The following is an 11,834-nucleotide window of genomic DNA, read 5'->3' on the forward strand; positions in this document are numbered from 1 at the left end:
GTATGTGTCCTTGGTCACTTCAGGCATCTCAGACGTGCCCTTCCCCACCCCTCCCTCATATAACACATGAACACACAGTGAAAAGGTGGATTGCTCAACGTCAGGGCCCATCTAGTAGTACTTCCCTCTCACCACACCCAGACCAAAGCATGTCTTCTGGAAGACAAGTGGGAGTATTACTGCCCTGCTTCTAGTGGTCCCTAACTCTATGTAACACCCCAGACCCTCCTGGAGATCACTTGAGCCTTTGTTGAAGGTGGCTTTGCCTAGAGGGGACACCTTTTCCAATAAAGACTCCTTAGTGAGCTAGCAGACTTTGTAGGTCAATGAGCTATTCTCAGAGATTAACTGTGACTAAAATGGTGAGTTCAGTAGCGAGCCAGGAAGCAACTAGAAATCAGTGGGGAGCCAGAGCACAATAAGTAGATGTAACAAAAACAAAGTATTTATTGTACAATTACCCACCACTGGATTTGGCTGAGATAGGCCTCCAAAGGGCATCTCTACCTTCCCATTTTATTTGAGAGCTTCATTGTAGATCAAAGCCAAGGCCCCCAGGAAGGCGACATACTCCTGGAAGTTTACTTCCTGGTCCTTGTTGCGGTCCAGGTCGTCCATCAGCCTTGCAATCTCAGCATCCTGCAGTTTCTAATACATTAGAAGGAGACGTCCACGTTCAGTGGTGGCCAGCGCCCTGGATTCCTTACCCCTTCCCTGGAAGTCCTTGTTCATGTAAGTGTCTCTGCTCATTGTCACCAAGGATGGGCCTTCAGCTTGGATTTACCTTGATTTACTTCTCAGCCCCTGCTCCTCCCTCAGCAGGCTGGGAGCATACAAGCTCCAAGGGAAGTAAGATCAGGAACTAAGAGTAAATGCCAGTAAAAGCGCTCCGATGGACAGAGGTGGGAGGGGGAACCTGGGCAGGGGCTACTTACAGAGCCAATGGTGAGCTCCTTCTGGATCAGCTCCTTCAGCTCCTTCTTGCTCAAGGTGTGCTTGTCACCCTCTTTACCAGAGTACTTGTGGAAGATGGCCACAAGAAGGCCGATGGCCTGATCCAGGGGGCATGCCATAATTGACCACTGGGCTAGAAGAAGCTGTTTGACAGAGAGGGGCTAGTCAGTGCTGCCTGTCTGAACCAGCTAGCCTTAGCCAACACAGGTGCAGGCAGCCCAGGGCAACTAGGGTCAGGGATGTAAGAACGGAAGCGGCTTTGGGGTGTCTGAACACTGATCTCCAGGGATTCCAAGAGAGCTGGGGAATATGACTGAGCAGAGGAAGAGATGGAGGCTGCTCCAGGGCACTTCCTGACAGGACCACACACTGCGACGACAATGACACACCCAGGGCGAACCCTCCTGCACCCCAGAAAAGCAGACTCGGGGAGCCGCCCTATAAGGATGCCTTAGCCTCCGGGCTTGCCTGGCACAACCAAGCTGAACCTTGGCTCTCCCTACCTCCCCCTCTTACCTCCCCACCCCACCCCCACCCCCACCCACCCCGTGCTCGGCAGATTTAGACCCCAGTGTAGACCACCCGCGGAACCCGTAGGGGCTGGATGTGGCAGGAAGTGGCTTGACCCCCCAGCCCAGGAGCCGACCTTAGAGGGACCTAGAACTGCCCCAGCAAGAGCTCACCGCACCGTAGGCAGGTAGACAGCGAAGAGCCAAAGGAGTGGTCGAGGGGATGGACTGTGTCGCAGTCCGGCTGGCCTTATAGCGGCTAGCATCCGGGAGGCCCGCCCAAGGAGTGCCGGCCCGCCCCGAGCCCCACCCGGCGCCTGAGGCTAGCAAAACACACCCCAACAACCCCCTCAGTTTTCCACGCCTCTGCTGCCAGGACTGTCCCGGATTGGGAGTGGCATGAGGGAGCCTAGTGACCCTGGTCTGGGAGACCAGCACAAACCAGAGACATCGAGTTTTCCCTAATTTCCATACTTCAGTTTGCCCTTATGGCACGTGACTCGTGACTCCGGCATGTGTGCTGGGCCATCTGCCAGACAGAGCACAATGTGTCCCTAAAGTCAGCATCAATGTGAGGGGGAGTGGGAACCTCACTGATGCTGTCGCCCTCTGGTGGCAAGGTCAGCTCCAGGGAAGGAGGGGAAGCCCCTAGTGGTCTACTAGATTGGCTAATAGTTCTCAACCTTCCTAATTCTATGACCCTTGGACACAGATTCTCATGTTGTGGTGTCCCCCAATCATAAAATTATTTTCACTGCTGCTTCACACCGTAATTTTGCTACTGTTATGAATCTCAGTGTAAATACTTGTGTTTTCCGATGATCTTAGGCAACCCCTCTGATAGGGTGGTTTGACCTCACTAGTTTAAGACTTGGGGATATAGCTCAGTAGGTTGATCCCACGAGGCAGAATTCTGAGCCAACCTGGGCTATATAAAACCCTGTCTCAAAAAAGGGGGAGGGACACAGTCTAAAGGATTTCAGACACCATCCCCCACCAACAATAAATTTCTGTCTAACTCGCTTCTTCCAGCTCACTGCCTGGAAGTTCATCTTTAGAGCAGCTTACAAATTAATGTGCACACAATGGAGCCCAGCCCAGCCAGCATGCTTACTTATCATCTTAAGTGAAAAGTTTTGAACGTTTCCTCCTGAAGAAAAGTCTTCAGAAGAGGAAGTTGAGGGAGGGGGAATTAGCCTCCTGGAGTCACTCAGTTGGAAGGGTGCTAAGTTCGTGTCTTTCCTTTTTACTAGGGCTGCCAGAGTGGCCTCCTGTGGGCTGTGCCCCAACTGAGACCCACTGGGCATCACTGCAATCACCCTGGTCTCCTCACTCCCAACACGCTTTTTCTCATTGTTTTCTCTGTGTCTTTACTGCCTGGGAAAGCATGCAAATGCCTGGGCCAGCTTTGTTGTTTTACAGTGCAGAACAAAGCCAGGACACATTCAACAGTGTCCACAACAAAGGACGGACAGTGGAGTGGGGTGAAAGTCCACCCCCTGCACCCACAGGCCACCTGTGTGTGACCTGAGGCTGAATGGCTCAAAATGTCTGTCTGTTCTCCCCTGACTCAGCCAACGGAGACAAACCACCTCAAAACCAACACATGGAAAGGGGGAAAGGGCTTTATTTCTCTACTGGAAGAATCCACCCATGAGAAAGAGAAGGGCCAGGGGCGTAAGAGGAGCAGTTTAAGAGGCTGCAGAGGGAAAGACAAGGAGCTGCAGGTGTGGGTAGAGAGGACCGTGCTTATTTGTTGTCCTCTAGGAAGAAGTCATTGTAGGCCATGCACAGTGTGGTCAGGAACACAGAGTACTCCTTGAAGTCGATCTCCTGGTCGCTGTTCTTGTCCAGGCTCTTCATCAAGTTGTCAATGCTGCTCTCCTTCATCTTCTGCAAGGGCCCAGGGGGAGGAGACTGCTCAGCAGCTCAGCCCCAACCCACACCTTTACACGGGACCTGACACCAAATGGGGTCCATGACCTGAGTGCTGATTTTAAATGAATTACAAGAGGAAGGCTAGCCTAGCCTTTGCTCCTGGGACATCTTCCCATCCAAAGAAATTATAATCTACAATTTATACAGATATCTACTAAAAACAGCTTGAGTCCTGGCTCTGTAGCCCTGAGCATCATCCAAGTCTCCAACTTAACCTGTCCGTATTGTAAGGCCAAGCTGGAAAAGGACCCAGGCATCACTATATACTTCTCTGTAAGATCAGTACACTGGAGCTGAGAAGCCAGCATGCCCTCAGCTCCAGCCTGGCACCAGATGTCCTCTCAGTTTGGTCCCTGTACCCTGGCTCCTCTAGGAAGTTGAAGACAGAGCCTTAGGGTGGAGCAAGAAAATACAAGCAGGTAGACCCTGCTCTCCCTCTGTCGAAATCAGTTCAGTTCCAGGTCTCCCTTGGATACAGGATGTTGATACCCAGGATGCTGGAAACTGCCTCTCTGTAACATGATCCTGGTCCCCAGACTAGACTCCTCCCCTGGGGCTCTGTCCCTGAGTAATTAGCACCTGATGGACCAAAGGTCCCTCTACCTTCATTAGTTCCAGGATGGCAGAGTGGTTTCTGGTATTGAATATGTATATGCCAGGCCAGGCACAGTGGCACTCAGGAAATGGAGGCAGGTGGATCTCTGTGAGTTGGAAGCCAGCCTGGTCAGGAACTACAGAGCAAGTTCCAGAACAACCAAGGCTACAACAGAGAAACTTTGTCTCAAAAAGGAAAGAAAGAATAATATATAAGGCATGGTGAACTCCATATGCCTTGGGGAAGCCGCAGAGAGACCTGAGAACAGTGGCACCTGTTTCACCCCTTCCCATGGACATGTTCCCGGAACCCTCTCCCTGGGGGAACAGTGGAATTTGGAACTTCACTGTAAAGATAGATAGGAGGTTGGTGCAGAGACTAGCCTGGAATTTCAGCTCAGCCTCAAGGGACAAGTTCTCTGATGTATTTAAGGCTCAATTACTCTATCTCATAGACCTTCAAGTTAGCCAGCCACAACTCCCATCATGTCCATCTAATAGGAATCAGTGCTGTCTCCTTCCTACCCCATGTTCATAAATTAGCCTGTTAGTTTACTTGACAGTATCACTTAGCACCTTAGCTGTGCCAGGCACAGAGAAGAATCAAGAAGAATCCTGATCCTTGAGTTGTACACAGCCAAACCCGGTACCCCACATCCCCCAAACCCTCAAGATCCCTAACATAGGCTATGCAACCCATCACCAAAGTCTCCTTTATGTGATCCCATAGCTTCCCATAGGCAGTAGCACACCCCAGCCTTGCCTCCTTTCCAGTGAGACGGATTCATCCCCCAGCACAGAGGTCTAGAGCCTTGGTAGCCAGAGATGTCCACCACTTCCTCTGCCTCTGGCCCTTCAGCCATCCTGCCCTTTGCCTAGGCTAGAGTTCCCTGCAAGTAGGTGGGCATCTCCCAGAAGGGGTACTCAGAATGTGTAGTGTGGTATATGAGAGAACAGTCACCTACCTCTGCAAGACTCAATTCTGTCGTGATCAACTCCTTCAGTTCTTTCCTACTCAGGGTCAGCTTGCTACCCTCTCTCCCTGAATATTTATGGAAAGTGGTGACCATGGTGGTCAAGGCCTTCTCAAGAGGAGTCTCCATCACGACGTGAACTCTGGAGTGGGAGAGGAGACAATGAGCACTAGAGAAACTAGGCCTGCTCCTCACCAGCCATTCCAAACCGCCATTGCCAGGAGCCCATAGTGAGGCCAAATCCCACCAATGAGAATATCCCGTATATACAGACAGGTTGTAATGAGAGCCATGACAAATATACTGGCCCAGCCAAAGCAGTGAGAATGTCCAGCCCCCAAAGGAGGCTGCAGGCTTCCCTGATCAAGAGGTGCTGACAGAGAGGTCCAGGAACAAAGAGGGTATAGGACAGCCTCTCCCAAAGAACTGCTACAACAGATGAGGGGGCAGGATTTTTCTCTTCCCCATGAAGTTTAGGCTCTGGCTTTCCAGCCACAGTTCTCACCTAGTCACCTTCCTTTCTCCAGCCTCTGAGTCACTGGAAATGAAAGAGTGTCTCACTGAGGGGGAGGGGGCAAAAAAGGAGTCCAGGGGTCAGAGGGGGTTGGAGCTGAAACTGGGAGATAAGATCTCGGCAGGAAGCAGGAGAGAGGTGACTGGACTTGCCTAATGACCTCCAGTCTGATGCCCAGAGAACTTCACCCACAGCCTGACAGGGGCGGGGAAGGGTGGGTATCGACATGGCCAGGATCTTATGAGATATGGCTCTAGAGGTTGGGTTTGAGTAATGGCTTCAGTTCTGTCAGCATAGGCACGCCACCAAAAGAGCAGACAGCTGAAGCTTGTGTGGTTCGGGTTTAAAAACCACTTCCTCTTAAAGGGGAAGGAAACAATGGCCACAGAACTGGAGGTTTCTGTAGATCTGGTGGAGAACCCTGGGCTAGGTAGGAGGGTGGGGAGAAATTGCTGACTCTTACCTCCAACCCAAGAAGTTCTTGAGCTGGACTGAGCCCATCATTCATCTCCTGCCACCCACACCATCAGCTTCTCCCACCTCATGGAGGCTCAGCTGGACCACAGTTCAAGGCAAGAAAGGGACTCTAAGCATCTGTAGAAACATCTTGCTGATTCTGCTAGCAGGCTCTGCTCCCCCCGACTTCCTCCCTCCTCTTCCCTTCTCTCTCTCCCTGAGACAGTATCTCACAATAAATCCTATGACTACTCTCAAACTCATGATCCTCCTGCCTCAGCTTTCTTGCTCCTAGAGTTGGCTTCTCAGGAAATCCTTAGTCACAATCACAAATACTCTGCCCTCTCCTCCCTAAGCATGCTCCCACTTGCAAGGTCAGGCCTTCTTTGTGGAGGTTTCCACGTCTTGTCACATTCTTCCTCACCCAGGCTGGCCCAGCAGAAATGAAGGAGGTCATCCGAAGGAAGGACTCACCAAGGAAGACGTAAACCCAGAGGAGAATCTAGGCTGCAGCCACAGCCTCCCTACCAATGCTCTCTGCTTTTATTCCCTCATCCCCAAAGCCCAGGAGAATCAGGAGGGGTGGGACCAATGAGAAGGGATCCGAGATATGAGGAATCCAGAAAAGGTGGAAGGGAACCCTCTCTGGAAAGTTTGACTTGCTGTTTACCAACAGGGCTGGAGGTAGCACATGGAGTCCACCATGACAGACACACTTTCAATACCAGGAACCACGTTTTCCTACTAAACCTCACATCCGGTGAAGTAATAGGTTGAAAAAGGCAAGTTGGGCTCTCCAGAAAAGAAACAGTAGAAAGTCCAAACACAGGGTAAATCTCCCCATACCTCTCCACATTGAGACCCTCCATCCTGGCATCCCTTCCAAGTGCACAAGGACCCATTCTTGGGATGGGATCAGTGAAGGAAGATATTTCCTGCCAAGGACAGTCATCTGAAGTCACTAGCTAACACAAAGCAAAAGATGGGAAGTAGTTGTCAGAGACCGACCCCTGGGTTAGAGGACTAAGAATTCAGGGTTGGGGAAGAGGGTCAAAGAAAGGTTCAGGACTAGGTTGAGACTGTGGAAGAGGCTCCAGTTTCAGGTACAGTCACGCATGGGTGGCACAGGGCTCAAGGTGAGTTTCCTGCATTCTGGGAACACGATGACTCTAAGAACAGAATTTGGTTAGGGGCATAACCCCTAATCTTGGCTAAAGTTCCACCCTAGCCTGCCTAGTTCCTCTCCACTGCCCCCTTTGTCACTCCACCACAGCTATTACACGAGTGATACAGCAGAGACTTGTCTCTAAGCAACAGGAGTTTCCGAAAGTAGAGAGTGATGCAGGAGGAGGCTCCGGGGAGCACACTCCCATGGAAGATGGGCAGATTGACTGGGAGTGCAAAAAAAGAGAAGATGGGCTTGCTTAGCCTGGACCTAAGTCTCTATAGTCAAACTCCAAGGGAACAACTGAGTCACCTACCCCACTCCCCTGAGGCTGGAGCGAAAAGCAGATATGATGAGAAGGGAAGCTTGGAGAGCAAACTCACCTGCCTTGAGACAGCTTGTGGGTACCTTTCCTTAAGCATCCCTGTATCACAGAGGCAAGGGCTTTACATCTAATCTCAGTCCCATTCTTGGCACTCTGGAACCACTGACCTTAAGCCTACCCTAAGGAGAAGCAACATTTGCCTCATGTTCTAGGGGTGAGAGAGTGAGGATATGGGGATCTCGATTTTCTTTGTCAGATCATATGGCCAAAACTCTGTCTAAAACTATGGTCATCTCCCCATCATCTGCTTCACTGCCATTACCCACCCCCACCTATTTTCCTGAGGTCCCTTGTCCTCCTCTAAGCAACATGATTCTAAGAAATAGTAGATCCTGTCCCAGAGCCCTCTGAGTATGGGGACAGTATGTTAAGAGAATGGCTATTTCAGTCAGCCATGGTAGCATACGTCTGTAATCCCAGAACTTGGGAAGCTGGCTAGGAGGATCAGAAGTTCAAAGCTAGCTTTGGCTACAAGAGTGAGACGTCTTCTCTGAGAGAGAGAGAGAGAGAGAGAGAGAGAGAGAGAGAGAGAGAGAGATTTATGTTCTCACAAATGATCTCTCTATACTGCCCTTCTTCATCCAGCCATGGACAGGAAAGGATTAATCCACTGTTTGGAGCTAGTGAGCTAGAATGGGTAGCAGGGCAGGACCTGGACTATAAATGTCAGGGATGGGTGCCAGTCCACCTCCCCATCCTTCTGGACTCCTTCCTTGTGACTCAGGCCCGTTGTCTTCCCTCCAGACTCCAACCAGCAACAGATGTGACCTTCAATCCCATCCCAACTTCAGTTTGAGCCCAGAGGCAGATCTGGAGAGAGAAAGGAGGGTGGTGGACTGGCTAACTTCCCACATCTGGAGCCTTTCAAGCCAAGCCTCTGGTGGCTTCTGCCTTAAGTATTCCCAAAGTTTTCTTTGTTGCACGTATGTGCGCGCACACACACACACACACACACACACACACTTGCATGCTAGTTAAATCAGCCACTCAACCCCTACCCAACCCTTTCTAGTTTTGTTCCCTCAAGGCTCAACTCCCAGCTCAACTCCCCGCAGTCCCCACCACTACCCTGTGATATACCCTCCCTCAACACCCAACCCACAATCTCCAGTCTCTTAGGCAACAGCACATAGTTTCAAGACTCTTTATTGAACTCGCTCAGCATTGTGCATATGTATGAAGAAGCCAGAGTAAGGCACTATGCTCAGAGCCAAAAGGGAAGAGCCCCCTCCTCCCGAAGACCACGCCCCCACACTTCATCTGCAGAGTCTTCACTTCTTCCGGGGCTGTTTATCTGGGCAGCCTTCAAAGAATTCATTGCACATCATGGCAATGCAGGACAGGAAGACGCAGTACTCCTGGAAGTCTACTTCGTTATCCCTGTTGCTGTCCAGGTTGCTCATCAGCTTCTGGAATCCTGCTTCATCTCTCTTTTTCTGGGAGTAGAAGAAGAACAGTTAGAAGCCAGACCCAAGCTAGATCTCTGCCTCCAGCCAGGTGTTCAGGAACACCTGAGTGCCTCTGGGCACTCAGGAAGCCTTGGGACTAAGCTATGTAGAGGAGGATGTGCCCTAGATGCGGGCACTTGAGGTAGCTGGGAACGGGGAGGACCACATCTTCTCCTTGTTTGCTTTAATTATCTCATTAGGTAGCAGCCATGGCAGTGATGCATTAAATTAACTAATGCAAGGTGTTATTGAGGAGAGACTCTGCAGGTGTTTGTGTGCCTCCACCATCGTGTCTTCACAAACAGAAACTCAATTTCTCTTGCCAACAGTCCTGATCTAGCCTGCAGTTCAGACACTGACTATGTTAGGCAGTTGTTTTGCTTTTTCTCTGTCTCTTCGGTTGTGTTCATTCTAAGCCTTCTCTCAGCTGAGGGCTAATGAGGGATAGATGGTTCACTGTGGTTCCACACCAAGCACCCGGAGCAAGCTCTCCAACCTCCATTTCCCCACCTTAGAGATATACGCCAACTGTAGCTAGGCACTACCTACCAGAGTCCCAACCTCCTCCTGGGGATGCACCACACATGAAATACACAGGCAGGACCCACTCACCCCCAAAAAGCTAGGCAGCTCCCTGGTCAGCAGCTCCTTCAGCTCAGACTTGTTGAGCTTGAACTTATCACCCTCTTTGCCTGAGTATTTGTGGAAGGTAGACACCATCATATCCAGGGCCTCTTCTAAGGGGTATTCCATGGTGACAGTTGAGAGCTAGGGGCAGGAGACACAAAGGTAGCCTTACCCAACCCACACCAACAGTGTATCAAGAACTGGCTATGTGGCACTGCTCATCACCCAAGTCATAGACTCATTCTGCCCCCATTTTAAATGCTCCATTCCAACCTACCCTCTAGGAACACTTCAGGAGACTGTCCTCATTCCCAGAGAGATCAGAGGAGTGGGACCCACTAATGGCAAGATGGTCGTGTATGCTTTGGGCTCTGAAACATGCAGAGCCTACCATACAATCTCTGGAGATTCGTGCCAGCAGCTTTTGGGCTGACTGTCCTCGGGCCTGGCCTCAACAACAGCAGTTTTCCGTCCTTGCTCAGCTCAACCACAAGCACCAGGCTCTGGCCCGTTCTTCCCCCTCCCAGCATTGGGCGCGGCTGCTGGCTGCCTGCCCATGGGCCCACAGCGGAAAAAACCCAGCTGCCTATTGACCAGCTTAGTGAGGAGTGAGATGAGGTGGCAGAGGTAGGGGCACAAGGGGAGGGTGGGGAAGCCAGGCTCTCTTGACCTGGGGTGCTGGATGTCCATAAGGCACTAATATGAACACAGAAGTCTACAGGTGAGTGCTGGAGTGGTAGCCTGTAAGTAGAGGTGCCTGCCACTAAGCTTGATGGCCTGAGTTTGATCCCCAGAGCCCATGGTAGAAGGAGCAGACTGACTCCCTCCCACAAGTTGCCCTCTTACCTCCACAAGTGCACCTTGGCATGAGCCCCCCATCCCCAACCCACGCATGCATGCACACAAATAAATAACTGAAGTTTAAACGTTAAGAAGAAAGCCTACATGTTCCCTCACTTTGCTTCCTGCACCTGCTTTCCCGCACACACTGGCTTGAATGACCCAGCAAACACCCATCAGGGTACCTATCCATGGCTCCCAAACACAGATGTACACTGTAGCAACAACACGTGTAAGCCTCAGCATCTTAGAAATCTTGAGAGCTCAAATGGCATCTATACACCTTTTTGTTGCTGTTTTCATTCTTGTGCAACACACACAGACACACACAGACACACAGACACACAGACACACAGACACACACACACACACACACACACACACACACACACACACACACACACACACACAGCCTCCACATCAGAATCTCTCATCTGGATCTAGTAAAAACATCTGTCTCCCCAGAAGCCTCCCTTTCTCCTGTCCCAGCCTCAGCCTCTGACACCACTAATACTGCTATGAAGCCAACACAACTCACCAGACCCAGAGAGAGGAAGTGCTGAACAGAGAGGTTTGGGGAAAGCTCAAATGTCTGCCCTATTTATACTCTGCTGGGCCCTGCCCATGCAGGGGATGGGGGGAGCTTGGATACTATGTTCCTACTGTTGGCTGATGTAGTAAATGTCACAGGCCCCTCCACCAGCCCAACCTGAGAACCAAGCTTCCTACTACCCAGCAGGCACAGGCGAGCATTGAGTAAGCCCCAGTGGACACGAGAGACCTGAATGGTGTGGATACCACCCAGTAGCCACAGCTCAGCCAACTTTTAAGGAAGCTTTGAGAAGGGGCAACATGGGCATGGGATGTGGGCCACAGGAAAGAAGATGGGGAGGTGATGGGCAAGAGGGGAATATGGAAATGTATGGCCCAGGAATTGGGGAGGTGACCCCGGCCAGTGGGACAGTCAGCCCTTCTCTCCAGCCTAAACAGCTCTCTGTCACGCTCAGTAAGACCCAGAGTGAAGACTGGCAAGTCGGGAGGGGCCTTGGTACCACCCTAGGTATTAAGTGGGAAACGCCTAAGAGGGCGTGATGGAGTTAGGGCAGTAATGAGGCCTCGAGGTTCATGAATGGGTAGAAGGTCCAGGGAGGGTATTGGGGCTGATGGGAGCATTCAGGTTTGAACACTCAGCTTGGAGAAGAGAGTTACAGGAGAAACAGGTAAAATGGGGAGTCAGGATTAATCTCTAAGGATGGGGTACAAATACGGGGATTGAGCAATGGTCAGAAATGGGAACTTGGGACCCTCAGGGGCTGTGGTTTCAGAGATGAGGACTGACTCAAAGTATCCCTTTCCCCTTGCAGTAAATACAGAGGCTCCCTCCCTGGCTGGCAGCAAATACCTCAGAGGCCCCAATCCTATTGCTACTG

At 51.1% G+C, this 11,834-nt stretch overlaps 3 protein-coding genes across 13 annotated transcripts; all 3 read right to left on the reverse strand.

Moving 5' to 3' along the window:
• Window positions 1–423: 423 nt before the first annotated feature.
• On the reverse strand, window positions 424–1,802 carry S100a5 (S100 calcium binding protein A5). 3 transcript variants are annotated; one of them, XM_027393366.2, is made up of 3 exons: window positions 1,643–1,801; window positions 936–1,097; window positions 424–648 (listed from the first exon to the last, which is right to left on the reverse strand). In XM_027393366.2, the coding sequence occupies exons 1-3, from the start codon at window positions 1,727–1,729 to the stop codon at window positions 517–519; spliced, it is 381 nt and encodes a 126-aa protein (XP_027249167.1). In that variant the 5' UTR covers window positions 1,730–1,801; the 3' UTR covers window positions 424–516. The 3 variants fall into 3 exon arrangements, with proteins under 3 accessions (XP_027249167.1, XP_027249168.1, XP_035306543.1); XM_027393367.2 differs by having other exon boundaries at window positions 1,638–1,787; XM_035450652.1 differs by lacking the exon at window positions 424–648 and adding an exon at window positions 677–838 and having other exon boundaries at window positions 1,643–1,802.
• Window positions 1,803–3,070: 1,268 nt separating this feature from the next.
• LOC118237690 (S100 calcium binding protein A5) lies at window positions 3,071–8,065 on the reverse strand. 7 transcript variants are annotated; one of them, XM_027393371.2, is made up of 4 exons: window positions 6,414–6,462; window positions 5,475–5,507; window positions 4,961–5,111; window positions 3,071–3,356 (listed from the first exon to the last, which is right to left on the reverse strand). In XM_027393371.2, exons 3-4 carry the CDS (start codon window positions 5,096–5,098, stop codon window positions 3,213–3,215), a joined length of 282 nt encoding a protein of 93 aa, XP_027249172.1. In that variant the 5' UTR covers window positions 5,099–5,111; window positions 5,475–5,507; window positions 6,414–6,462; the 3' UTR covers window positions 3,071–3,212. The 7 variants fall into 7 exon arrangements, with proteins under 7 accessions (XP_027249172.1, XP_027249177.1, XP_027249171.1 ...); XM_027393376.2 differs by lacking the exons at window positions 5,475–5,507; window positions 6,414–6,462 and adding an exon at window positions 8,041–8,065; XM_027393370.2 differs by lacking the exon at window positions 5,475–5,507 and having other exon boundaries at window positions 6,414–6,565.
• Window positions 8,066–8,619: 554 nt separating this feature from the next.
• Window positions 8,620–11,099, reverse strand: S100a4 (S100 calcium binding protein A4). Of its 3 annotated transcripts, none has more exons than XM_027393381.2 (3): window positions 10,943–11,099; window positions 9,550–9,705; window positions 8,761–8,925 (listed from the first exon to the last, which is right to left on the reverse strand). In XM_027393381.2, the coding sequence occupies exons 2-3, from the start codon at window positions 9,688–9,690 to the stop codon at window positions 8,761–8,763; spliced, it is 306 nt and encodes a 101-aa protein (XP_027249182.1). In that variant the 5' UTR covers window positions 9,691–9,705; window positions 10,943–11,099. The 3 variants fall into 3 exon arrangements, with proteins under 3 accessions (XP_027249181.1, XP_027249182.1, XP_027249183.1); XM_027393382.2 differs by lacking the exon at window positions 10,943–11,099 and adding an exon at window positions 9,842–9,902; XM_027393380.1 differs by lacking the exon at window positions 10,943–11,099 and having other exon boundaries at window positions 8,620–8,925.
• Between the last annotated feature and the right edge of the window lie 735 nt (window positions 11,100–11,834).

The sequence above is a fragment of the Cricetulus griseus genome (assembly GCF_003668045.3).
Source record: "Cricetulus griseus strain 17A/GY chromosome 1 unlocalized genomic scaffold, alternate assembly CriGri-PICRH-1.0 chr1_0, whole genome shotgun sequence".
Taxonomy (NCBI): domain Eukaryota; kingdom Metazoa; phylum Chordata; class Mammalia; order Rodentia; family Cricetidae; genus Cricetulus; species Cricetulus griseus.

Coding starts and splice junctions, on each gene's coding strand:
- S100a5 (XM_027393366.2), bottom strand. CDS start 1,729: ATGCTAGCCGCTATAAGGCCAGCCGGACTGCGACACAGTCCATCCCCT. Junction 1,098..1,642: donor TCGCTGTCTACCTGCCTACG/GTGCGGTGAGCT, acceptor TCTGTCAAACAG/CTTCTTCTAGCCCAGTGGTC. Junction 649..935: donor AGGAGCTCACCATTGGCTCT/GTAAGTAGCCCC, acceptor CTAATGTATTAG/AAACTGCAGGATGCTGAGAT.
- LOC118237690 (XM_027393369.2), bottom strand. CDS start 5,987: ATGATGGGCTCAGTCCAGCTCAAGAACTTCTTGGGTTGGAG. Junction 5,112..5,946: donor AAGAACTTCTTGGGTTGGAG/GTAAGAGTCAGC, acceptor CTCCCACTCCAG/AGTTCACGTCGTGATGGAGA. Junction 3,357..4,960: donor CAGAATTGAGTCTTGCAGAG/GTAGGTGACTGT, acceptor GGGCCCTTGCAG/AAGATGAAGGAGAGCAGCAT.
- S100a4 (XM_027393380.1), bottom strand. CDS start 9,690: ATGGAATACCCCTTAGAAGAGGCCCTGGATATGATGGTGTCTACCTTC. Junction 8,926..9,549: donor AGCTGCCTAGCTTTTTGGGG/GTGAGTGGGTCC, acceptor TTCTACTCCCAG/AAAAAGAGAGATGAAGCAGG.